The sequence below is a fragment of the Rhinoderma darwinii genome, chromosome 9 (assembly GCF_050947455.1).
Source record: "Rhinoderma darwinii isolate aRhiDar2 chromosome 9, aRhiDar2.hap1, whole genome shotgun sequence".
In the NCBI taxonomy this organism is placed as follows: Eukaryota; Metazoa; Chordata; class Amphibia; order Anura; family Rhinodermatidae; genus Rhinoderma; species Rhinoderma darwinii.
Genome location: NC_134695.1, coordinates 26,510,265 through 26,538,003, shown reverse-complemented (window position 1 = coordinate 26,538,003; position 27,739 = coordinate 26,510,265). Strand labels below are relative to the sequence as shown.

Here is a 27,739-nt window from a genome sequence, read left to right as displayed (position 1 = left end):
GATTATTATTTATTATTATTTATCCTTTATTATAAAGTTGTAAAACATAAGGTGCTATAAATTTGGTATCGCCGGAATCTGACTGACCCGTAGAATAAAGTTAACATTTAATTTTTAACGCATGGTGAACGCTGTATAAAAAAAAATAGGATAAAAAGGTCGCATGTACCCCAAAAAAAAAAGTCCTCATACCGCTACGTCTATGAAAAAGTAAAATAAGGCTACATTAAGTCAGGAAATTAAATATGCAGTTGTGCAGCCCTGAGGGGAACGTTTCTTCTGTTTCAAGAGGCGATTTATCAAGGCCCTAAAATTGGGGAACCAGGAAGGGGACAGCCCAAACATATCTGCTGGAAGAGAGGGTGCCCGTATTATACCAGGACAACACTCTCCCAACAAAATTCCCCAAACTACAAAGGTGCAGAGTGTGGACCAAAAGGGGAATAATAAAGTACACCACTTATCAGTGTGACACTGGCCTGTGCATAAAGGATTGCTTCACAACGTAACAGATCTTTGGATTATTTTATTGTTTTTTTACCCCCTTATTATGCCCTGATGTACTCTGCCCAGCTTACATATGCCCCCACATTATAAATGGAAACACCAGTATGCACTTTCTCCCTTCTGAGCCCTACAGTGTGCCCAAACAGTTGTTTACTATATGGCATCACCATACCCGGGAGAACACTTTTAACAATTTCTGGGGTGTGTGGCACAAGCTGGGCACAACATATTGGCATATCTATGGAAAAATTCTCATTTTCACTCCCAACATCGAATGCACACTAATTTCTGGAAAACACCTGTGGGGTTAACCTGCTCACTACACCCCTAGTTGAATACCTTGAGGGGTGTAGTTTCCAAAATTGAGTCACTTCAATGGAAGCCCCCCCCCCCCAGTTTTGGTCCCACAGGGGCTTTGCAAATGCGACATAGCGCCCAGAAACCAATCCAGCAAAATCTGCACTCCAAAAGCCAAATGGCGCTCCTTCCCTAGCGTGTGCCCAAACAGCAGTTTATAAACAAATGTGGTATTGCCGTACCTGGGAAAAATTGCTTTACAAATGTTAGGGGGCTTTTTCTTTTTTTATTTGTTGAGGAAATTAAAAATTTTGAGCTAAAGCTAAGTCTTATTGGAAAAAATTAAATTTTTTATTTTCACTGCGCAATTCTAATAAAATCTATGAAACACCTGTGGGGTCAAAATGCTCACTACACTCCTAGATTATTTCCTCAAGGGGTGTAGTTTCATAAATGGAGTCACTTATCGGTAGTTTCCACTGTACTGGTACCTTAGGGGCTTTGAAAAAGCGACATGTACCAAGAAACCAATCCAGCAAAATCTGTGCTCCAAAAGCCAAATCGCGCTCCTTCTCATCTGAGTCCTGCCGTGTGCCTAAACAGCAGTTTATGACCACATATGGGGTATTTCTGTACTCTGGAGTAGTTGCTTTCCAAATGTTGGGGGGCTTTTATTTCTTGTGGAGATTGTTTTTTTTTTGGGGGGTTTTTTTTAAGCTAAAACTACATCTTAATGGGAAAAAATTATTTTTCATTTTCACATCCGAATTCTAATAAAATCTATGAAGCACCTGTGGGGTCAAAATGCTCACTATACCCTTAGATGAATTTCTTGTGGGGGTGCAGTTTCCAAAATGGGGTCTTGTTTCGGGTGTTTCCTTTGTTTTGGCATCACAAGACTTCATCAAACCTGACATGGCGCTAAAAATTTAATCTAATAAAAAGAAGGCCCCAAAATCCACTTGGTGCTCCTTTTGGTTCTGAGGCCTGTGCTTCAGCCCATTAGCACACTAGGGCCACATGTAGGATATTTCTAAAAACTGCATAATCTGGGCAATAAATATCGAGTTGCGTTTCTCAAGGAAAATGTATTAAATATGAATTTCTGCAAAAAAAATGATTGCTTTAATTCTTGTGAAACGCCTAAAGGGTTAAGAAATTTTCTAAATGCTGTTTAGAATACTTTGAGGAGTGTAGTTTTTAAAATGGGGTGATTTATGGGGGTCTGTATTGTATGGGCACTTCAGAACTGAACTGGTCCCTGCTATGTGAGGTACATGAGGTTTCCTGAGGAAAGGACATTAATTTTTATCGGCTGGAAAACCCCTTTAAAGGGGTTTTCCTATCAGAGACATTTATGACATATCCACAGGTTAGAACGAAGTTTAGGGGGCCCCGTTCTAGAGTATAGGTGCGGTTCCCAGAGGTGGGACCCGCACCTATTTGACATATCCTATCCTACATTTATGATATGTCATAAATGTGTCTGATGGGAAAACCCCTTTGATGGCCCTAGCCTCATTATATATGATATATTTTTTATTTTTTTTAAAATCCTGTCCCTTTTGGACCCTTTCTTTTTAAAATAACATAAGTTTTTTGTATATAGATATGTTACGTGTGAGATGTGTACCATCATTATATGTGAGGCCCTCATGTTTGCACCTTATTGAACATGATGTATTAAAAGAAAGACAAGGTGCTACTACCAATGTGTGTTCTCCTTCTCCAAAAAAACCTATTCCTTAAAGGGAACCTGTCACCAGCATTTCACCTATTAAACCAGCAGTACCTGGTGGTAGTGGGTGAAAAATCATTTCTATATAACCTATAATTATCTTCTTAGTCGGCTCTGTACCTTTAGTATTCATTTTTTTAATGTTTTCACACCGTATGCTAATGAACATAAGTCATATCTTCATTCCTCAAGTCTTTCTGAGTTTACCCCGCCTCCTTACTTTTGATTGACAGCTCCTCGCCATTCCCCAGCACACAAAATCCCGCGCTTGTGCATTGATGTCCTCTTCTGGTGTGTGGGTGCACAAAGGAACACCAGATTATTACGATAAAAGGCGCAACATGTTTGCAGACTGTTATTTTCAGTTGGAGGAGGAGTTTAGGAGAGGCGATAACGGCAATTTACCTTTTGATAGCAGCGGCCAGCGAGGAATAAGTAAAGTTCAATAGGTGAAATGCTGGCGACAGGTTCCCTTTTAAGGGCCCTTTCACTTCAGCGTTCCTTTGCGCTAAGGGGTTTCGGCGGAGGTTTCCTTTGGGTTAGCCCCTCAACGGAAAGGCAAACTAAGCTTAGATTCAGTTGCTCCCTCACTATTGAACTCATGGCGACAGAAACCTAGCTAAACGACGGAACCGTGACAAACAAAAACCATTAGCTAGGTTTCTGTCACAATTGAGTTCAACGGTGAGGGAAACGGAAGCTAAGGTTTCTGTTTGCCTTTCCGTTGAGGGGTAAACCCGACGGAGACCTCAGATGGAACCGCTCAGCAGAAAGGAACGCGGACGTGAACACAGTCCAAGAGAACTGTTGACTGAACACTCATTTAACTGACATCTGCCTCTCCTGACCTTCTAAAATATTTCAGCGGGAAGAGGTGAATAAACCGCTGCTAGATGCCTCCGACACCTGACATTCGCTTGTCTCCCAGCATAACAAATGATGAAACGTGTTAAAAATCTAACATTCCTGATCCCTTCTTTCCCCTAATAGCAGATATCAAGGGGATTGTCGGCCCGCCTAAACTCTTCACTAATCCACCTTGTGACATAGCTAGTATCCGCCAGATGGCTGATCTCATCACAATACAATCCTGTATTGATTTTAAACATCACCTGATATTTTTCAAAGTTGATATTTTTCAATATTTTTTTGTGTCTATCAATTGCAGGATAAAAAACTAGATGCACCTAAACTGTCAAAGAAGAAATTAAGGCGAATGAATAGGTTCACTGTTGCAGAACTGAAACAGGTAACTAAATATACAGTACAAAGCTTAATTGTGATTGGATATAGGAGTAAAAAAAAAAGGTAATATATCGATCTCCATCTCTTAAAATGTTTTAGTGAATGGGAATTAAGGAATTCGATTTTTCCTTTTTTTTTTTAAATTTTTTTTCTCTTATCCATAAACCTGTCCCTTTTTAGCTGGTTTCCCGTCCAGATGTGGTGGAGATGCACGATGTCACTGCTCAAGATCCCAAACTGCTTGTACACCTGAAGGGGACTAGGAATTCTGTTCCTGTCCCTCGTCACTGGTGCTTCAAACGCAAGTATCTGCAAGGCAAAAGAGGAATTGAAAAACCGCCCTTCCAGCTGCCTGAATTTATTAAAAGGACCGGCATCCAGGAAATGAGAGAGGCTCTTCAAGAAAAGGTGAGCAGCAAAATACAATTAAGATGTTGACTCACAAAATTGCTGGCATTGTCAACCATCTATCTTCATTTTCTACATATATGGTTAAATTGGTAAAATATCATAATACTTGTGTTCTCAGACCCCCACTGTGCCAGTCCCATCAGATTTTTTTATTTTTTTTTCTAAATAAAAAGTGGTGAAGGATCACATAACTTCAAATATATTTTCTAACATCAAGTGGATAGGAGCTGCTACCAAGCCCTCAAATGGCTCATTTTTACTCCCTGCTTTCAATGAAGAGCAGGCTATGCATTGACCATCTTCATTGAAACTAATGGGAGTTACGGCACATGCACAGTGTAGGTCCTATTGCATTGGTCTGCAACCATGCTGGGAGTTGCAGTTTCACCACAGCTGGAAAGAAACAGGTTGCAGACCACTGCCCTATTGACATGACATAACAATATAGTGGGAATGTGATGTTTTTTTATTGGACCAAACGAGAACACCGAGCACGGCCACAATAAAATAAAATCTCCTAATTATTGATAGATTTGAAAAATTAATAAAATTTGCTACAGCAGTTTTGGCCCAATATGTGTAGCTTGTTCATCTTTTTGCCTAAACAGTAGAACTCTGTTAATGGTGTGGTGCACGTGTAGTGAGTGCACGGCTGGTTAAAGGAAATTAATCTAATTGTACACAGTAGGATTTCATTTTGGGCAGTGTGTTTAATAAATCTGCAGGTAAGCATAATGTTGTATTATCAGACATAATGATGTTTTAATTAAATTATGCTTCACTTTATTAACTTTTTCACTATTTTGCTAACCACAGGAAGAGCAAAAGACTATGAAGTCCAAAATGAGAGAGAAGGTTCGCCCAAAAATGGGAAAAATTGACATAGACTACCAGAAGCTCCACGATGCATTCTTCAAATGGCAAAGCAAGCCAAAACTGACTATACATGGAGATCTTTACTATGAGGTGAGGGACAAATAGGGGAATTTAGTGACTCTTGGAGCAATGGTATATTGTGCAGTTCTGTCGGCCAATCTTCTCCATTTGAAATCAATGATTGATAAATGTGTATCCCAATGAGTCACATATTTAAAGGGAATGTATCGCCTTTATATTATTGTATTAATTAAAACCAGATAATGATACACATTTCTTCTAATCTGTTTCCATTTTCTGATTGCATATTTTTTTTAAATAATTTCTTTCATATGATGGCAGCCATTGTGTCTAAACAGCAGTTTGAACACCAGTCCAAAATTTACAGCAACCACGTGGAAACTGAAGTCTGGAGATGGCTCATTGACTTCTATGGGAGACTTTTCTTGTTCGTTCCAAGCACAGGGTGGTCCGCCCCTGTCAAAATACAGGTTCTTGTTTTCATCCTTTTGTGGGTTCTCCCACACTCTTCCAGATAACCACCCTACCAGGATCTGAAGGCCAAACCTTCCTTTAAGGCTAGCCCCTCCAGGCAACCCCAAGGCCAGAGCTGGTAACTTTTGCGTGAAGGGTGCTTCACCGCTTGATTAAATTCGTGTTGGGGTAGACTTCTGCACTTCAAGGACGTCTTGCTCTCCCACATTTTGGACGCCTGGGTTCAGAAAGTGTTATTCTTCGAATACAAAATCAAATTTACAAGTCTTCCCCCAGAACGTTTCTTCCAGTATGCTGTTTCTCAGTCCCCCTCATGGTCGGCCATTTTGCCCACAACCCAAAGGTTTCTGGGGTTCTACTACAACCTTTTTGTTGTACCGAAGATGGACGGCTCGGTTCTAGACCCCAAATATCTCAACGAATACGTCAGGGTCTGTCATTTCTCATGGAATCTCTTTGATCAGTCATTGCTTCCATGGAACAGGGGAGGTTTTTTTTTTCATCATTTGACATCAAGGATGCGTATTTGCATGTTCCCATTTGCCAGTCTCACCTGTGCTTCCTTAGTTTTGCAGTGCTGCCCCACCAGTACCAATTTGTTGCACTTCCCTTTGGCCTGTCTATGGCATCGAAAGTCTACACAAAGATCATATCAGTAGTGATGGTTCTCCTTCTGACCACTGGGGTGTTGGTCATCCCTTATCTGGATGACATTTTGATCAAGTCTCCCACCAGGGAGGACAACGTGACTGCGCTCTAGACACCTTGTGCTGGTTCGGTTGGATTGTCAACCGCTCCAAATCTTCCCTGCTTCCCTCCCAGTAGATTGTGTTGGTCAGCGTGGCCTTCAAAACTACACTCTGGGATTGCTTCTTTCAGGAACGGCTGCTCCGACCTCCCTCCGCTTTTGCATTAAGGTACTTGACACTATGGTGGCCTTGATCAGGCACATTCCCTTTGCACAGTTCCACACCTTGAGCTGGTGATCCTCTCCCGGTGAAACTGCTCCTTGGATCAATGGTTCTTCCTTCCTCCAGATGTCTGACGATCACTCCGGTGGTGGATCTCCTCCCTGGCCGTTCCTTCCACTGAACTGGCAGATCCTCTCCACGGGTGCCAGTCTCAAGGTTTGGGGAGCAACTTTTTTAGAAACTCACAGCTCAGGGGCTGTGTTCTGCACAGGAATCCTCTTTTCCCATTAACCTACAAAAGTTGATAGTTGTCTTCCTTTGCCTGTTGCAGTGGACATTGGTGCTGTCCAGACATCCAGTGCGAGTTCAAGCGGACAATGTCACGGCCATGGCTTATCTCAAACACCAGGGTGGAACTCGCAGTGATGGCCGAGGCCGCAAAGATTCTCTCCTGATCACGTTCCTGCTCTTAAGGCAGTACACATTTCCGGGGTCAACAACTGGGTCGTGGATTTCCTCAGTCACGATAAGGAGATCTGCGACCAGATTTGCCTCAGATGGGGAAAGGCGAATGTGGACCTGATGGCATCCAGGTTCATTCACCAGGTTACCTCCTTTATCTCCTGAGGCTGAAATCCAGAGGGCTACACCGTGGACGCAGTTGCGGCTCCGTGGACCTGCTTCATGCTTGTGCTCCGTCCTCTGCTTCGGCTCCTCTGACGGCTCATGGCCAAGAGGATTCCGGACGTACTGAGGCCAAGATTGCTATGTGGACGTGGTGTCCCTGCTGGCCGACCTCCTACGGCACTTGCCTCTCTAGCCTGACCTCCTCTCCCAGGGTACTTTTTTCCACCAGAAGTTTATGTTCGCTAAGTTTAACGGAGTGGCTGTTGAGGCCACCATTCTGAGGGCTCGCAGTTTGTCGGCGAGTAGTATTCTCACTATACTCAACGCTAGAAAGCCTTCCTCAGCCCGTGTTTACCATTGTAACTGGAAGACCTACTTTTGTAACTACTCTTTATCCAATGTACTCTCCTTCCTCCAGTTTCGCCTGGATCAATAATTGTCCCTGAGCTCCCCATGGGAACAGGTTTCGGCACACTTTCCTTCTTGTTCAACGTCAAGATTTTTCTGCAGGTGATTGCACACGCAGTCCTCCGATTCCGCCTTGGGATCCTTATTTGGCTATCTTGTTCGTTACATTGAGGGACACAGATCATGGGTATATGCTGTTGCCACTAGGAGGCTTGACACTATTAATTAAAAAAGTGACGACTCCTACCGGATATACCCTGCCCACAGACACTGATTTGTTCCGTCTTGGCTAAGTGTCCGTAGGAGGCAAACTCTTCTGCTAGCAACAGAGTCTCTACCAATAATTTTCTTCCTTTTATACTTTTAATCATAAACTAGGGTCACAGGGTCTCCTTGTGTTCCCCTTTCAGCGGGTGCACAGTGTCATATGCAAATGCACTGTTGTGCAACCTGCCTATGAAGACAAGCGGGAGAAGGCTCTGTTCCTGTCACCCTCAAGCCTAAGGGTCACCTCCTAACACTTCTCCCACCAGCATCCCCTTGATAAAGGCGGTAACACTGAGGGGGTGCTCCTGCTGGTCCGTACATCTGGGAGATGGAGTGTTGGGTGAGTATTAAACCACCCCCACCAAACTGGGCCACCGCTTCTGCACTGAGGCAGACCGCTGGACCAGTCTATTCCCTGGGGATTTTGCTTAGCCCTCTTTGTGCTACCTGACGCTTTTGGGCGACAGCGCTAATTTTTACTGTATGGCTGGCACCATTTTGTGCTTCACTGCAGAGGTAGCGGGGGCAGGACCCTCTCTATAATATGCACCAATAGCGCTCCAGTGCAATTCTTTTTCTCCTCTGGGGAATCGTGTGTCTCTCCTGACTGGCTGGTCTGCTCACATGACCGCTAGCGGCCAATCGCGATGCTCTCCAACATGACGCTCTCCAGCGTTCCCCTCTACTCTCCTCCATTTGGATGGACACTGCTGGGGACACAGGACCTCCTGTACAGAGGTCATGCTTCCTGCCTCAAGAGGACTTCTGACATTTTGGAAGCGAGGTAGGGATCCGCCTTTGCTTCTATTCCATACAGGTGCTCTAGTCTACAGGCACAGAGTTAGTTTCCTAAGGGAACATACTCTTTTTCTTACTGGTCTAGTTTTCGGTTAGTACACTTCTCTAGCCGCACTAAGTGAAGCAGATTGCGCCCAGAGAAAGAGTACTCCTTGCTATGCTGCTTCAGTGTGAAGTTAAGTAACATTCTCTACTGCCATGTCTGACTCTAAAGGGGAACCCTCACGCCAGACAAACTCTGCGATTTAATTATGCCTGGTCCAAGTGCAATACAAAATTTCTGTGTGTTACGTCTACTTCCTTATGTGATGCATGCTGGCCTCCTAGCCAAATGCCTGCGGCCTCTGCACCTCTGCCAATCCCAGTGTTGCTCACGCCTGGTATGATGGGTTTGGATCCGGAATGGGGTAGTTCCCTTTTCCGGACGGTTGATAACCTGGCAAACATTACTCCGTCCATTCTAGGTGCATGTCTGCCTGCCCACCCGCCGTACTCTTGTTCTGTCCGTCCTGTTATGGACTCCCTGTCCGCGTCTTCCCACTTGTGGCTGACCTTGCAAGTGTACCAGAACTTCACGTTTGCCTTCATTTTCACAGTCCTCTAATGCTTCACCTCCCCAATGTGAGCAAGGTGTTTTTGGTCCTGATGTCAGGCCTGGTGACTCCTCTCCTCCTACAGAGGTTTTGTCTGATGAATTGTCTGATTCGGATTCAATTGGTAAGGTCTTCAGGTCACTGCTACTGCACCTTCCACTGACTTCATTTCTTTCCTTCAGCCCGACAAATTCAGGCTGTTTTTCCAGGCCACTCAGAACTAGAGGGTATTGTCTTTAAGGAATGGTAGCACCTGGAAAAGAAGTTTTCCCACTCTAGCCGTCTGGATGTTTTCTACCCCTTTCAAGAGGGCAATTCTTCCACTTGGTTGAGGACTCCGGCAGTAGAACCTCCGGTTCCTCACCTAGCCAACTACTTTCAAGGATCCCCGGCTTCCCAGCGTGGACTCCTTTTGCTAAAAGCACTTTTGAGGACTTGGGCTATGCCCATCGCCCCATTTTTGCCTCTGTCTGGGTTAGCAGTACCGTCACTGAATGGGTTCACAAACTCCGTCATGGCCTGCTTTCAGGCCCTGATCTGGATGCTCCTGAGACCTTCTCCGTTCCAGCCCCTTCCAGCCTCTTCTTTTTTTTTTTTTTTTCGGACTTCTGTTTTGAGACTTGTATAGGTGATGATGGTCCATTAGATCTGGGAATTTGTATGCTTCTGGTTTCTCCATCTGCTACAGGCCTGCCCCAAATTTTGGAAAGCGGACAGTTAGGCCTTTCTCCCTGGTCTTGACAAGCCAAATATAACAGGCACCTGGGCCGTCAATGTCTCCCCTCCAATGGTGCGGTAATCTGGTGAGAAGAAATGCTACTCTACCTGCAAGGGACGACTACCCTGTGGTTAAACAAAGACTATCTGGTTTAGCTGCCACTGTGATACCAAGAAAAGTAGGATCGACACAGGAGAAAAGTAATGACAAATCCGGAGAGAATACTCAAGGTAAAATGGAGAAATATCTTAAATCCGTGGACAGCGAAAAATGAGGAAACGTGTGTCTGGGAAAAAGCGGTTCAGGAGGAGCAAGCAGACCACAATGGAATAGGGCACCTTAGAGAGAGAAATATAATGAATAACGAGGCACCTGGGAGTGCTCCCCTATTAACTTCAAAGGGGATAGTCCCCTCCCCAACATCTAAACAACACACTGCTTGAACAGAAACTAAATGTGGGCCTTGAGTCAAAGCAGGCATTGGATACCAAAAATAAATGAATGGCGCAAGATCTGATATTACCCCGATAAGGGATGATATAAGGCAGATACGGGAAACAAAGAGTTGGCGTATTGAGGACTCTGTTAATAGTATGTCAAAAAAAGTTTCAAAACTTGTCTATCGCTAACCAGCAGTTGACACAGAAGTTTACAGATTTGGAAGATGGATCCAGACAATGCAATCTAAAAGTAGTTCGCTTTTTCCGGAAAAAGCTGAAGGAGACGATTACTTTTTTATATTGGAGTGGATTACAAAGACAATGGGGAAAGAGGGGTTCTCTAGTTTTATACGGGATAAAATGGGCTGATAGAATCCCGTTGCATCTCCTCCATCAGGGAACAACCCTTGTCCTATTTTATTCACATTTCTCTGTTCTTCGGACAGAGATTGCATACTTTAGAAAAGCTAGGGAGTTGCAACATATGGAATACAATGGTAAAAGGCTCTCTGTATTCTGAGTACACAAGAGAAACCCAAGTAGTCAAAGCAAAGGGTGGTTGGAGGGGGGTTAGGAGTAGAGCTCCTGTAGCCTTCATGCAATTGTATGTAGGCAGTACAGGCCATAAGAGTGGAGTGGGGTTAAAGGTTTGGGATGGGGTACTTTTTAAAAAAAAAAATTTCCCCCCACTTCTTCGCCTGCTTCCCCCTCAGGTGCGATGTAATGGACAGTGATGACGCGGGTTGTTTGTTGAAACATTAGAGGTCTGGCGGAAAGATTGAAGAGGGTGGCAGTCTTCCAATTGATTTAAAAATCATATGCCAGGCATGGTATGCTTATTAGAGACCCATTCAACAATGGAGAAAAAGGAAGTGCTATCTAGAAGATGGTTTGGGACAGAAATACATGCAGTAGAGTCAAACTACTCAAGGGGGGGGGGGGGGGTAAGCGTGTTAATACACAAATCGGTGCAGCATAAAATTCTTTAAGAAAGGGTGGACAAATTGGGGAGATACATCTTTATGGATATACAATTAGTTGGCCAAAGATTGGTTTTGGAACTTGTCGTTGCCCTCACCACCACCTGTTTTCAATGTCTGTTTTAATTGAATTAGGTAAAAAAAAAATACTGGATAAGAACAATGTACCATTATTTGCATTTGGCGACTACAACTGTGTAATGGATGAAAGGGCTGACTGATTGAGACTAAATGGTATTGAAATATCAAGACATGAAACACTTTTGTCGAAATTTGTAAGAGAGGTCGGGTGGGTGGGCCTTTTGGAGGTACATTTACCTGAGTGGAAGACCATATTCTTATTTTAAAAAGACGAGTAATACGCTCTCGAAGATGGACATGGTTTTTGGATCAATCAATTCTCTTTCCTCGGATCAAAAGATTAAATACAAACCTAGATTTATATCAGACCATTCACCTCTGATGGTAATTAGACAGGTGGCCTCATCATTTTAGCTCCTGGTTTTAGACTCGACCCTTATTGGTTAACACTGATAACCGACCAGGATGTACTCCGCAAACAACTGATAGTTTCTAAAATGTAATGCCAATACGGCATCAGTTGCAATTGTCTGGGATACGCTAAAGGCATTTGCAAGGTGGCTGATAAAGGGACATATATTGGGGATAAAGAAACCGTTTCAGTGGCAGGAAGATGAGGCTTAAAAAAGGAACAAGAATCGGAGTTTACATATACCCTTAGAAAAGACGAAGAGTCTCTGAAAAAATGGCGTACAGCTGTAGAATTACACTACCGTTCAAAAGTTTGGGGTCACCCAGACAATTTTGTGTTTTCCATGAAAACTCACACTTATATTTATCAAATGAGTTGCAAAATGACTAGAAAATATATTCAAGACATTGACAAGGTTAGAAATAATGATTTTTATTTGAAATAATAATTTTCTTCTTCAAACTTTGGTTTCGTCAAAGAATGCTCCATTTGCAGCAATTACAGCATTGTAGACCTTTGGTATTCTAGCTGTTAATTTGCTGAGGTAATCGGGAGAAATTTCACCCCATGCTTCCAGAAGGCCCTCCCACAAGTTGGATTGGCTTGATGGGCACTTCTTGCATACCATATGGTCAAGCTGCTCCCACAACAGCTCTATGGGGTTGAGATCTGGTGACTGCGCTGGCCACTCCATTACAGATAGAATGCCAGCTGCATGCTTCTTCCCTAAATAGTTCCTTCATAATTTGGAGGTGTGCTTTGGGTCATTGTCCTGTTGTAGGATGAAATTGGCTCCAATCAAGCGCTGTCCACAGGGTATGGCTTGGCGTTGCAAAATGGAGTGATAAAATCCCTTTTACCTTGTACAAATCTCCCACTTTACCAGCACCAAAGCAACCCCAGACCATCACATTACCTCCACCATGCTTGACAGATGGCGTCAGGCACTCTTCCAGCATCTTTTCAGTTGTTCTGCGTCTCACAAATGTTCTTCTGTGTGATCCAAACACCTCAAACTTCGATTCGTCTGTCCATAACACTTTTTTCCAATCTTCCTCTGTCCAATGTCTGTGTGCTTTTGCCCATATTTTCCTTTTATTAGCCAGTCTCAGATATGGCTTTTTCTTTTCCACAATGCGCTGAAGGCCAGCATCCCGGAGTCGCCTCTTCACTGTAGACGTTGACACTGGTGTTTTGCGGGTACTATTTAATGAAGCTGCCAGTTGAGGACCTGTGAGGCGTCTATTTCTCAAACTAGAGACTCTAATGTACTTATCTTGTTGCTCAGTTGGGCAGCGGGGCTTCCCACTTCTCTTTCTCCTCTGGTTAGAGCCTGTTTGTGCTGTCCTCTGAAGAGAGTAGTACACACCGTTGTAGGAAATCTTCAGTTTCTTGGCAATTTCTCGCATGGAATAGCCTTCATTTCTAAGAACAAGAATAAACTGTCGAGTTTCACATGAAAGCTCTCTTTTTCTAGCCATTTTGATAGTTTAATCGAACCCACAAATGTAATGCTCCAGATTCTCAAATAGCTCAAAGGAAGGTCAGTTTTATAGCTCCTCTAAACAGCAAAACTGTTTACAGCGTGCTAACATAATTGCACAAGGGTTTTCAAGTGTTTTGTAATCATCCATTAGCCTTCTAACACAGTTAGCAAACACAATGTAACATTAGAACACTGGAGTGATGGATGCTGGAAATGGGCCTCTATACACCTATGTAGATATTGCATTAAAAACCAGACGTTTGCAGCTAAAATAGTCATTTAGCACATTAACAAAGTATAGAGTGTATTTCTGATTAATTTAATGTTATCTTCATTGAAAAAACTGTGCTTTTCTTTCAAAAATAAGGAAATTTCTAAGTGACCCTAAACTTTTGAACGGTAGTGTATATCAGCAAATACAATTTTGTAAGGCACAAAATAGGACTTTTTTTCGGGACCAAAGACAATATATTGATGGGGGATACCCAGTAGATTGTTAGCAAATCTGTAAGCAGGAACAAGGGAGAATAGTAGAAACTTAAGGATAAAAGTGGGAGGATATGTAGGGTACAGGAACATATTGAACATGTATGTTTTTTTTTTTCTTTCTACCATAGTCTTTGTACTTCGCAATATAGAGGAACGGAGATAGAGATGGGTTTCTATCTGGATGAAATTACACTACCTACACTGGCCTCTGAACAAAGATCTATTTTGGATGCTAAAATAACATTGGAGGAGGTGGTCCGTTTTTAGAGAATTTATTATTTATTTATTTCAGTTACTTATATAGCGCCAACATATTACGCAGCGCTGTACAGAGGTCCTCTTTTTTACTGTCCCCATTGGGGCTTACAAGCTAAGTTCCCTATTGGTATGTCTTTGGGGTGTGGGAGGAAACCGGAGTACCCGGAGGAAACCCACGCAAACATCATCAGGACCGGATGGACTCCTGTATGAGTTTTACCAAAGATGGGGACATACTAGCCCCGCTACTTGTGGAAGCCTTTAATAAAGCTCTGGAAACTGATGATCTTCCAAAGTTAATTTATCATGGACAGATAACACTTATACTTAAAAAGGATATGGAAGAATTGGACATGGGATCTTACTGTCCCAATTTCCTTTATTAATGCGGACGCTAAGATCTGAGCAAATTCTGGCAGAAAGGTTGGCTAGGACCATCTCCTCCATTGTTGGTGTGGATTTATGCCTAATGAATCTACTAATACTAAAATCCGACATCTCCATGAGAATTTGCAAATAGATTTGGGGGTGGGAAGGGATTCCGCTTCATCCTGTCATGGGATGCTCTTAAGGCGTTTGACAAGGTGCAGTCGCCTTTCTTATGGCAGGCCCTGAATAAATTTGGTTTGGGCAACAACTTTGTAAGGCTGTTGAGAATTCTTTATCGGGCACCTACAGCTAGAGCACTCGTGAATTATAGCCTGACAGAGGAATTTGCTTTAACTAGGGGTACACTCCCAGCAGTGTCCTCTTTCTCCACTTATCTTGGGTCAGAGTTGGCAAAGCAGTCTGGGGGCCTAATAAAGGCCCCCTTCGCTGCCATCTTAGTACTCCTATTAAGCCCTGCCTCCGGAATGGCTTAATAGGTGCCTGTCAGAAACATGATATATTGCAATACGTTAGTATTCTAGTCTGCAGCTGGGTGATCATGTGAGCTGGCGTGTTCCGTGAGCTCTCTCTTGTCTCTCCCCTCCTCACCTGTTCAGAGCATGGTGTTTGTCAGCGGGACTCAGTACGCACAGGTAGATATTGGGAGAACCGGTGAGGCGGTCAGCTGTTGGTCGGCTCTCTGAGGTGCCAGGTGCTCCCTGGGGTTGGAGGAGTATGCTGGAAGTGTATGCCAAGTAGTACACTACTAAGATCTACCTGCTTCCTGGTGTTTGCTTAAAACTCCTAAGTGTTTCTTATGCTAATCTTATTGTACTGTGGAATGCCTCCATTGCTTCTGAACTCCTCCATTGCTGCTGTTTTTTTTCATTCGCTGCCGAGGTTCTCCATCCCTGCCGAGTAGATGTTTGAGTTCCTCTATGGCTGCTGATCTCCTCCATTGCTATTGAGAGTCTATTGTTGGGGTCCGTCACGGCTGCTGAGCACCTCCGTTGCTGCCGTTTTTGTTTGGTTTTTTTTTGTTGCGTTTTTTCGTGTTTGCTATTTATTTTTTCCATTGTTGCTAGGTTCCTCTATTGCAAATGAGTTCATTGCTGTGGAGTTCCTTCTGCTGCTGAATTATTCCACTCTGGCTGAGTTCTATCATTGCTGCTGAGTCGTGGAGTTTTTACATAGGGTAGATTAACACCCTGAATATGCCGGCTAAAAAACAATCTGAAAAGGGCAATTCTCACCACAGATCGGGAATAGTCTACTAGAGTCCCAGAAAGGGAAAAACTCCCAAAATTTTGATAAATTCCTTAGCTCCCTGTTGTCATCTGGCAAAAGAACATCCATCTTCGGTCTTTTGAAAGATGGTAGCAAACTAATTTGAAAGCTTTTGTTTCTGGCAAGATTGGTTATAGTTTATAAATGGATCTCAAAATATTTCCCACGGGAAGTAGAATGGTACCATAAGGTGAATAGAGTGCCGCTTTTAGAAAGATCATATTACTTGACGCTAAGTAAAGAGGAAGGGGGATTTTTTTTATAAGATCTGGAACAGATGGCTAGCGGAACAATCCCCCAAACAGAAAAAGACCTTAGAGCTGGTTTAAAATGTGTAGTTTTTTGAGTTTTTTTTTTTTTCGTCTTTTCTATCTTTCCCCTCCATGTGATATTTTCCAGTGTTTTAGGCCCCATGCACACGACAGCAAAAAACCTCCGTTTTTGCGGACCGCAATTGCGGTCCACAAAAACAGAGCCATTCACTTTCATTGAACACTGACACCTTTCCGTAGCACTACAGAAGGGTGTCCGTGCCGTGGAAATGTTCCGGGAATTATGGAACATGTCCGTTCTTTCGCATTTTGCGGGCCGTGCTCCCATACTTTGTATGGGAGCACGGCCCGAAAATGCGGCTGTCAGTCAGCGGCCGGCCGTGCCCGCAATCGCGGGCCGTGATTGCGGGCACGGTCGTGTGCATGGGGCCTAAGTGGGTGATTGTTGATGTTTCAGTATTATCTATTTAAATCCCTTTCGGGATAGGATAGTGTCTGTACTACATAACACTTTCTTGAATATAATGCTAACTTGGAACATTTTCTTTTATTTTTTATTTTTTTATGTAGTATGGAATATTTTGATATTACACAATAATGTATACTAAAAAAAATTTTTTGCCCAGTTTATAATGTAAGCGATTCAACGGTCGCTGGTTCAAGTTCCCTAGGGAGGCTAATAAAATAAAAAAAATAAAGTATTACAATTACTTAACCTGCACGGTGTACAATAGTTTTTTCCTTTTGTAGAAAATAAAATAAAGAAATCTGTAAAAATTGCTGCGATGGGAAGGGGTTAAGCCATGTCTAGATCTAAAGAGATTTGTCTATAGCCACAAACGTATTGCAGGTGACACTGGAACTAAATGGGCTGGAAAGCCCTCCATTTTCCTTCTGCCCCAATTCTGTTCTACTTCCCACCTTTTACTTATCTTTTCATTAGCATACCCAAAGACTTGGCTGGAACCCATTTTTTTACTAACATATACTATACTAACATAACCCAATCATTTTTTCTGGTCTGATTGCTAGGAATATTAATTGTTTACAGTCGGCTTTAGGTTAAGAAGCCTATGCACATGCTAAAATAGGGGGGTTTACACTGGGCGATTATTGGACAGAGGAGCATTCATAGAACGCTCATTGCCGATAATTGCGCTGTGTAAACAGGAACGATCACCAGATGACCGAGCAAACGCTTGATCATCTGCTGGTCGTATCGTTTTAAAAAAATAAAAGATTATAGTTGTCGGCAGCACATCTCTGTGTAAACAGCGAGACGCATCACCGGCATGATAATAATGTATGGGTTCGAGCGATCGGAGTAACGACCGCTCGTCCCCATCCATATTTCCGTGTGACAGGAGCAAACGAGTGCCGATCAACGATGTGTCGTCGTTCGGTACTCGCTGCATCGGTCGGTGTAATAGGGTCTATATTTTGTTTGGAAAGTTAGATGAAGTTACAGTAAGATTCCGCAAAGTGCATAGATAGGGCCTGTGATAAAAGCGTATTTACATGAGTTACTGCCAATGCTGATCTGCCTTTTTGTATCTCTGTATAAAATTAATACATTGAAATGACTCTTCTTCAGGGAAAAGAATTTGAGACTCGTTTAAAGGAGAAGAAACCGGGTGACCTTTCTGATGAGCTGAGAATAACCTTGGGAATGCCAGTGGGACTGGTAAGTGAACAGTGTAAGGGGGGATTCGGTCCGTGCGGGCCGCGTGGTTTTCACGCGCCACGCACAGACCAATACAAGTCTATGGGGCAGTACAGACAGTCCGTGCTTTTTGCGCAGCGTTTGTCAGCTGCGCAAAAAGCGCGACATGTTCAATATCTCCGTATTTCGCGCATCACGCACCCATTGAAGTCAATGGGTGCGTGAAAACCACGCAGGTCGCACGGAAGCACTTCCGTGCGAACCGACTGAAACAGCGCACCAGCTGTCAAAACGATGAATGTAAACAGAAAAGCACCACGTGCTTTTCTGTTTCCAAACATCCAAACGGAGTGTCTTTGAGATGAGCGAACCCGGACAACCGAACTTCACCGGGTTCGGCCGAACCTGGCAAAAAAAATTCCGGTACGCGACGTCAGGAGATAGTCACTGTCCAGGGTGCTGAAAGAGTTAAACTGTTTCAGCACCATGGACAGTGACTTCCGATCCCAATATACATGAACCTGTAAAAAAAAACTCCCGGCTTCTTCCTCCAGTCTGACCTCCCGGGATGACAATTCAGTCCAAGTGACAGCTCCAGCCAATCACAGGCCAAGCACAGGCTGCAGCGGTCACATGGACTGCCGCGTCATCCAGGGAGGTGGGGCCCGATGTCAAGAGAGGCGCGTCACCAAGGACGCGTCACCAAGGCAACGGCCGGGAGGGAAGTTCTCGGTAAGTACGAACTTTTTCTTTTTTTTTAACAGGTTGCTGTATATTGTGTTCGGCATTCACTGTCGAGGGTGCTGAGTTACTGCCGATCAGTTAGCTCTTTCAGCACCTTGGACAGTGACGGGCGTCGACTAGCCTCATCTCTATGATGGCGGCTGCGCGAAAATCACGCAGCCGCGCATCATACACGGATGACACACGCAGCTGTCAAGTGGATTTTGCGCGCGCAAAACGCTGCGTTGTTTGCGCGCGCAAAAACGCAACGTTCGTCTGAATCTGCCCTAAGAACAAATAAATGTAAAATTTTATTACTTTAATGGCCTTAGAATGACAATGTAGCCCTATAAGGAAAGTAGTCAATTGCAGTAATACAAATATAGTCATAAATAACCCCTTAACACACGTACATCGTTGGCTGAAGGTCATTTCTGCAAAATGCTGTACAGGTACCACAGGGTGATTGCACGGAGACGGCAGCTGTACCTTATTAATCACCAGTGAGAGGGGACGGCTATGATTGATAGTCGGGATCTAAGAAAATCCCGGACAAAAAAAAAAATGTAAACTTTTTTTTTTTTTTGTTTTTTTTTTAATTAAATAAGTCGCTAAGCAGTAAAAAAAAAAAAAATGTGCATACTACTACCCGTACAATAAAGCAGTAATGAAAAATTGGCGTAATTGCTTAATTTTTATGCTTTCCGCCATTATAAAAGTGGCGAGTTTTAGATTTTCACAACATCATTTGTTGTACCATATAATGTAGTGGGAAACTGGGAAAAAATTCCTTGTGGGGTGGAATAGAAAAAAAACAGCGATTCCTCATTCTTATGTAGGGTTTCGTTTTTACACCATTCAGCTTGCATTAAGAACAGCATGTTAACTTTATTCTGCGGGTCTGTACAATTACAGTGATTTTTCAAATTTATATAGTTTTTTTTTAATGTTTTACTACTTTTACAAAAAGGGTTTATTCAATGACCACTGCCTCAATAACCCTCAATTAATAATTACAGCAAACAATCATCAAACAATATTAGTAGGAAAATGGGTGGATCTTACCAGACTTGTAGGACCATTCAGCGTGCGGCATTCACAGAGAGAAATGATAGCAGATGCTCTATCCCACCAGGTCTGGGACAAAGAGACCGTAACAACTACCTCCTATACTCGCCCTACCTCCAGGAGAACAACAGGCCAGATATTCAGTCCTATTACTGACTCTAGAAAAAGGAGGAAAAATGGCCAACTATCCTTATACTATACAGAACTTGTATATAATTCTATCATCCCAACACGTTTCTTCCCTCTTGGGAGTCATCAGGGGATTTACAGAGTATATATTGAGAATATGTTGCTAACAATTTTTTGGAAAAAAAAATATTAATGGAAAATATTATTTTGATAACCACATTTGAAACAAAAGGGTCACCATTATTATAGAGAACTTTTTTTTATTTTTAGAAAATTTTTAACACATTTTTTAAAAACTCGCATCCACAATCATTTCAAGAAGTATCAAATAGAGTACAAACCCGTTTATGACAATGGAAAGTTTTGGGGTAAAAAATTAGCTAGTACCATTACCATATGGCCATTTTGTCTTTGCCATAATAGTAAATTACATTATAGAGGGTCAGGATTCAGTGGAACCACGAGTCCAAATAAGCCAAGCTCACTGGGATCCCAGGAAGCTACGGTCCATCAGGAGAGCCCACGCTCCAGTAGTGACAGGCAGCGTGAGACCTTTCAAAATAAGCGCTCAGTGACACCATCCAGACTGTTTCTAAATACATCTTCCTGCTCCTCCTCCCATCAGCGCTTCGCATCACACGCCGAGGGGAGGGAGGGGGAAGTGCACATTCCCATGCCGCTTAGAGTCTGACGCCAAGATAGGCGGAGCTTTTGGCCTCTCTTAGGTTGTGTTAATGTCGGACAACCTATAATTGTGTATGCTGTCTGTCCTGTTGGTCTATTAGTACTTTTTCTTATTTGTTTAAGAGTAATTATTAAAAGTACGTTTTTAAGTAGCTATCCTAGCTGATATGGTTATATTAACATTTTTTAGGTAACTATCCATATAGTATAGTGCATGGTGTTTGGACATGCTTGTTAATTTCTCTCAGTCTCCATTGAAGCCCTGACGGAAGCAGGGCTTTATAGAAGTACAAGAATGGCAGACCTGAGGGCCTTCATCAGGCTGCCATGCCAAACATTGGCAACCAGCGATCTTGTCGCAGGGGGGCCATTGCAATGTAACGGGGCTGCCCCTGGTTTCTAACCACTTAAATGCCGCAATCGCTATTGACCGTGTCATTTAAGGGGTTAAACTAGTGGGATGCCGCTCGTAACACTAAAGTGTAAGATACAGCCGACACGCTTGTTCTATAGAGCGGGCTCAGCCCGTGTGCCTGCTCCATACTCCCACCATCTGACGTGCACCATATGTATACAGCAGATGTCCGGAAGGGGTTAATCATACACATCCCATTCTGTCTACATAATATCATAATACCCTATTTAAAATAACATAAAAATGGTGCCTAATCTGTATAAGACAAATGTAACAGATGTTTAAGAAACATACACATGCTAATAGAATCCCATCGTGTCATCCCCTTTCTATATGCCCCATTGGTCATACTGGAGGTACACCTTCATGAGCCAGCGCGGAGAGCTGCTATAAAGAGCAGCTCTGGCAACCTTAAGATGTATACACGTATTACATGGTTGCATTTAAAAAAAAAAATATTTGTGAATGGGCTTCATGTAAAACTATATAGTCCATGTAAAACTATATAGTTTGTTACATTGGGGGACACAGACCGTGGGTATATGCTTTTGCCACTAGGAGGCTTGACACAAAGAATTGAAAAAGTGGCCCCTCCTACAGGATATACCCTGCCTACAGACACTGAACTATTCAGTCTTAGCTTAGTGTTCGTAGGAGGCAGACACTTCTGCTATTGGGGCAGAGACTACCATTTTGTTAGATTATTTTTTGGATTTTCCTCCTTTTACAGACGAGAATTCAAATGACAGATATCTCCCTGTTTTCCCCTCCGTGGCGGGAACACGGTGTCATCAGACAAATGTGCTGTTGTCCCCCTGCCTATGAAGACAAGTGGGACAAGAGCGTCAGCTCCTCTGTTACCCACCCGCCTAAGGAGCACCTCTTTCAACCTCTCCCACTTATTTCTCCTTACTAAAGGGTGATCCACTGAGGGGGTGCTCCTGCTGGTCAAACATCTGGGAGATAGTGGGTGAGGGTTAAAATGACCCCCACATACACACTCCCCCTTTCACACTATCCATCCAATAGCGTGCTTTTTCACTATCCCCTAATGGGGAATCCTGCCGTTCTCCTGATTGGCCGGCCTCCTCACATGACCGCCAGCGGCCCATCACAGCGCCATCAGATGTTTTGTACCCTTTTTCAAGAGGGCAATTCTGCCGCTTGTGTGAGGACTCTGGCTGTAGATTCTCCGGTTTCAGGGCACTACCTAGCCGATGGCGGATTCCAGTTCCTTCAAGGATCCTCTCGGCTACGTGGAGTCCTTCACTAAAACCACTTTTGAGGCATCTGGCATGCCCTTTGCCCAATTTTTGCATTTATCTGGGTTAGAGCTGTCACTGAATAATCACACAAACTCTGTCATGGCCTTCTTTCAAGTCCTCCTCCGGAGGAACTAGTTGTTCCAATCCCCTTATCTCCAATGCGTACAAGTATAACTCACAATTAAAGTAATATTTCCATGTTCTATACTACCACTACTGCTTGTTCTTAGACAGCATCGCTCTGAGAGGTTTGTGTTTCTCCTTTGCTTGATCTTCTCCAACACCACAACCTCCAGGCTGCAGCCTCACCAGGATCAGAAGGCCAAACATTCATTCAAGACTTGGCCCTCCTGGCGTTCCCGACCTCCACAGCAAAGGTTTTCCTTCCTCTGGAGCGTCTCTTCATTCTTCAGGACGGGATCCGTTTCTTAGAGACAGCTGTGCCAACTTGATTCCACCTGTGCATACGGGTTCCCGGGGAAATGGTGGCTGTAATTGGGACTATTCCATTTGCGCAGTTCCACAAGCGTCCTCTACAGGGGGCAATCTTCTCCCGGTGGGGCAGATCCTTGCAATCGCTGAATCTGAAGTTCATCCATCCCCTCTCGGTCCGTTGCTCTCTTCAGTGGTGAGTTTTGTTTTCCCATCAGTCTTCTTTAATTGAGAGCCATTTTTCTGTGCCTCCTGCACTTTACTCCATCTCTGTCCGGATGTGGCTTTTCTTAATCACCAAGGAGGCACCCGCAGCGCCGCAGTGATGGCCGAGGCTCGCCTGTTCCTTGTCTGGACGGCAGCTGATGTTCCAGCAGAATTTTAGGTCGCTACATTTAACGGCGTGGCAGTTAACGCTGCCATTCTGAGGGTTAATGTTTTTTTAGAGTGTTATCCTCACTATGCTTAAGGCTGGAAAGTCTTCTTCAGCCCGTATTTACCATGGTACATGGAGTGCTTACCTTGGTTGATGTGAGGTTCGCAGGCTTTCCACTTGCGTTTTTCCTAGTCCAGGATTCTATCCTTTTTACAGATTGGGTTTGGATCACGGTTTAGCACACCGCTCCATGAAGGGGCAGGTGTCTGCTCTTTCCATCTTGTTCGGTTGCCCGTTGGCGTCCAAAGCTGACCTTTAAACTGCTTTGCAGTGGGGTGGCTCATGCGGTTGTCCCCCCTTATTGTCCTTTGATTTCCCTTGTGAATTTGGTCTTGGATGTCTTTCAGTCGACACCCTTTGAACCCTTGAGAGAGATCGCGCTTCGTTTTCTGTCCTGTATTTTAGATGTTTTTGGTTGCGTTGACCTAAGGGTCTCTTAGTTGGCGGCTCTTTCTTGTCATTCTCCGTTTCTGACTCTTCACCATGACAAGGTTGTGCTTCGCATGGTGCCCTTCTTTTTGGCTAAAGTGACTATGGCCTTCTATATAAATAGATGTCTTGCCGTCTTTTTTTTTTTTTTCCTCCTTCCACCAGTCATCCGAGGGAGCGTTCTTTCCACAACCTGGAAGTTGTCCGTGCTTTGCGTATTTACCTTTCTATCACTGCTTCCTGCTGGCGGTCGGATTCCCTCCTTCTCCTCCTCCTCCCCCCAGAGTGTCCCAGGAAGGGTTTGGATGCCTCTAAGGCCACCTTTGCTCAGTGGACTCGAATGATTGTTCATGAGACTTCTCGCGTTCAGGGAAAGGTTCCCCCTTTTGCAGGTCACGGTTCACTCTACCAGAGAGGTTGGGGCTTCATGAGTTGTGCGCCATCAGGCCCCTGCCCTTCATTTGTGCAAGGAGGCCACGTGATCTGCTCTGCACACATTTGTCAAGTTCTATCAGGTGCATACCATCGCCTCTGCAGACGCTTCTCTGGGTCGCAAGGTATTTCAGGCATCTGTGAAATATTTGACCATGTCCTGTGTTCCCTCCCTGGGGACTACTCTAGGATATCCCACAGTCCGTGTCCCCCAATGTACCGAACAAGAAAAGAGGATCTTTTGAGTACTCACGGTAAAATCCTTTTCTTGTCTAGTTCATTGGGGGACACAGCTCCCACCTATTCGTCAAGATTTTTCATTTAGAGTTATCCGTTTGAGGGATTCCCCTCTAGTGTTTGACATGCTTATCTTACGTTGTATCTTCTTCTCATTCTGCTTACGGACAGACTGAATCGCTCAATATCTATGGGCAGGGTATATCCTGTAGGAAGAGACTTTTTTTATTTCATCGTGTCAAGCCGCCTAGTGGCAACAGCATATACCCAAGGTCTGTGTCTCCCAATGAACTGGACAAGAAAAGGGTTTTACGGTGAGAACTAAAAAAAAAATAAAAAAAATCTCTTTTCTCGTTCATTACATTGGGGGACAAAGACTGTGGGTACATGCTGTTGCCACTAGGAGGCTTGACACTAAGAATTGAAAAAGTGACATTTCCAACTGGATATACACTGCCCATATGTACTGAGCTATTCAGTCTGTCCGCAAGCAGTATGAGAAGAAGATACAAGGTAAGATAAGTATGTCAAACACCAGTGGGGAATCCCTCAAACTGACAAGGATATACCCTGCCTAGGAACACTGAACTATTCAGTCTTCGCTTAGTGTCCATAGGAAGCAGGCACTTCTGCTATCGCAGCAGTCTACCTTTTTTTGTTTTAGTTCAATTATTTTATTTTATTCCTTTTACAGATGGGAACAGAATGACAGATGCGGGAATTGACACCATTTTCTGCCAGTTAGTGTCGGTTGGCGCCATTTTGGAGCTCTGAGTACTGTGTGTACCAAGCGGAGGGAGGGGTGCCCTCCGCTCTTTTAATAGCACTGCAGCGTTCTTTTTCACCCTCCCCTTATGGCATTCAGCATCCCTCCTCAGATTGGCCACCGGCAGACATTTGATCTTGAGTAACCAATCATGACTATTTGGGGCGTGGCCTAGCTTCCCCGCTCTCTCTCCTTCATACCGATAGAGGCTCCTGAGAACACAGGAGCTCCTTGCCTTGCTGTTTTTTTGCCTTTGGACAGGCGCAAAATACTTCTGAAACCCAATAGGACTGACCTGTGGCCTCCTCTTTTCTCCTACAGGTGCCCTAGCCTTGAGTTCTTTGCTTACTATACAAGTGTGTATTCACTAGCAGACCCAGGTAAAGGCCATTACTTCCTAAGTGGAGTAGTCTAATGCTGCGCAGTACCGGAGTGGTTTCATTGGCTATATTACCTCCACAGTTTCTCAGTGTGTGGTGTAGTGACTCACTGTACTGAAATGTCTGACCCTAGGGGAGAACCTTCCTGCCAGACAACTATTACAGTCCACTATGCTTTCTCTAAATGCAGTGGTCCGCCTACTTCCCTATGGGATGCATCCTGGTCAAGTGCCTGTGGCTCCTCTACCCTTCAACCCCCAGCATTGCCCACGCCTGGTTTGGTGGGTTTTGAATTGGAATGGGCCCATTGCCTTTCTAGGATACATAATCGAATTTACTAGTCTTCCTTTAGAGCATTTCTTCCAGTCCACTGTTTCTCAGTACTCCTCCAAGGCGGACACATTTTTTGCGTTCAATCGACTCTCTGCTCTTTCAAGGGTTATCATTCTGGTGCTCCTGACCGAAAGGTTTCAAGGGTTCAACACCAAGCTTTTTTTGTAGTACCGAAGAGGGACAGCTTGGTTCGGCCCATCCTTGACCTTAAGCATCTCAACACGTGTCAGAATTCGCTATTTCTGCATGAAATCCCTTTGATCTGTCATCGCTTCCATGGAACAGAGGGAGTTTCTTTTCCCAGTGGACATCAGGGATGCAAATTTTCACTTTCCTATTTGCCAACCTCACCAGCACTTCCTGCGCTTTTCAGTGCTGCCCCCACCATTATGAATTTTTTCGCTCTTCCGTTCAGCCTAGCTATGGCCCGGGAGTCTTCACAAAAATCCTTTCAGTCGTGATGGCACTTCTTCGGACCAGGGGGGTGTCAGTCACCCTGTATCTGGACAACATTTGGATCAAGTCTCCTACCTCCGCTCTCGGGTAACTCTTTTCCACCAGGCCACCGTTTTGAGGGCTCGCGGTTTGTCGGAGAGTGGTGTTCTCATTATGCTCATGGCTAGAAAGCCCAGGTCAAATGCTGTTGTCAGTGAAACATTGTTACAAACACTGAGATATATTTATCATAATGACTCAGTGTTTTCTGTTTAATACGTTTTTAAATTATCACGGTGGGGCTTAATTCACAGTGGTGTGTTACCCCTGTTTTTAAAATGAGTTACTAATAAAAGGTATATTTTACTCAATTGTCACTTCAGTGAACCTTCATGGCTAGAAAGCCTTCCTCAGCCTGCATTTAAAATCGTAACTGGAAGACCTCCTTTCTCTATCCAGAGTTTTCGCTTTTCTCCAGGGAACAGGGTTTGGTCCTTAAAGGGACTCGTGTCGGTATTTTTCATTTTGTTCGGTTGTTGGCATCCAAGTTCGACGTCAAGACTTTCCTGCAAGGGGTTGCTCACGTGGTTCCCCCTTATCGTCTTTTGATTGGGAACTCAATTTTGTTTTGGAGGTTCCGCAGTCTTCTTCCTTCAAGCCCTTGCGAGAAGTCTCCCTTCGCCTTCTTCCCTGGAAAGTGTTTTTTTCTGGTAGCAGTCACTTCCACCCAAAGGTTTTGTCTTACTCTGCATTCCTAACTCTTCATCAGGGTTCAACAAGATGATGCTCTGCATGGTGCCTTCCTTTTTGCCGAATGTTGTTTTGGCTTTTCATATGAATGAGGGCATTGTTCTGCCTTCTTTTTGTCCATCTTCCAGTCATCCAAGGGAGTGTGTTCTCCACAACCTGGATGTTGTCTGCGTTTTGCCGACTTACATCACTATAACTATCTTCCTTCCGGAGGTTGGATTCCATGTTTATCCTCCCAGGGGGTCCAGGAAGGGGTTGGCGGCCCCGAAGGCCAAGATCGCTCACTGGATTCAAATGACTGTTTGCGAGGCTTATCAGGTTCGGGATAAGGTTTCCCCTTTTTGGAGCACGGCCCACTCTAGCAGAGCGGTTGGGGATTCCTGGGCTGTGCGCAACCGAGCTTCTTCTCTTCAGGTGTGCCTTGGTCTTCCTTGCACAATTTCATCAATTTCTATCAGGTGCACACCTTTGCCTGCAGACTCTTCCATTGGTCGCAAAGTCTTGCAGGCATCTAAAATAGGTGGCCATGTCCTTTCTTCTCTTACTGCTCTATTACATCCTATGGTCTATGTTCCCCGATGTAACGAACGAGAAAAAAATGATTTTTTTGAGTTCTCACCATAAAATCCTTTTCTTGTTTAGTTCATCGGGGGACACGACTCCCACCCATTGTGCTTTAAGATTTTGTTCATGGTTCAGTTTGGATTCTCCTCTATCATTTTAAGTTAACTTTTCTTACCTTGTCTCTAATTCTCCTACTGTTTGCGGACACACTGCATAGCTGGGTCTGTAGGAGGGGTATATCTTGTAGGAGGTGCCACTTTTTAAATTCTTTCTGTCAAGCCTCCTAGTAGCACCAGCATATACCCACGGTCTTTGTCCCCAAGTGAACTGGGTGAGAAAATAATTTTACGTTGAAAAAATCCTGTTTTTGCTACAAGGGAAACAAAGCGGCGATACGGAGCTATCCCTTGGATTAACATCTGATTGCCAGAGGTTAAAAAAAGCCAGACAATTGTCAGGTTTTTATTTGAAGGGGGAAATGTACAGACAAGATGACCACTCCCCTATTATACCTGTATTTTAATCTTGTAACCTGACCTCCACTCTCATCTTGGTATGTGTTCTAAAGTGAATGTTAATGGGGTTGTCCAAAATTAGAAAAAATGGCGGCTTTCTTTCAAAAACTGTTCCACA

General features: G+C 43.9%; 1 protein-coding gene across 1 annotated transcript in view; it reads left to right on the top strand.

Annotated features, from left to right (window-relative positions):
• SF3B2 (splicing factor 3b subunit 2) overlaps window positions 1–27,739 on the top strand; it is a 77,462-nt gene that overhangs the window by 35,432 nt on the left and 14,291 nt on the right. The window contains exons 11-14 of the mRNA XM_075837402.1: window positions 3,711–3,791; window positions 3,968–4,195; window positions 5,015–5,164; window positions 17,560–17,649. Coding sequence (XP_075693517.1) covers window positions 3,711–3,791; window positions 3,968–4,195; window positions 5,015–5,164; window positions 17,560–17,649 — 549 coding nt within the window. The remainder of the gene's footprint in view (window positions 1–3,710; window positions 3,792–3,967; window positions 4,196–5,014; window positions 5,165–17,559; window positions 17,650–27,739) is intronic.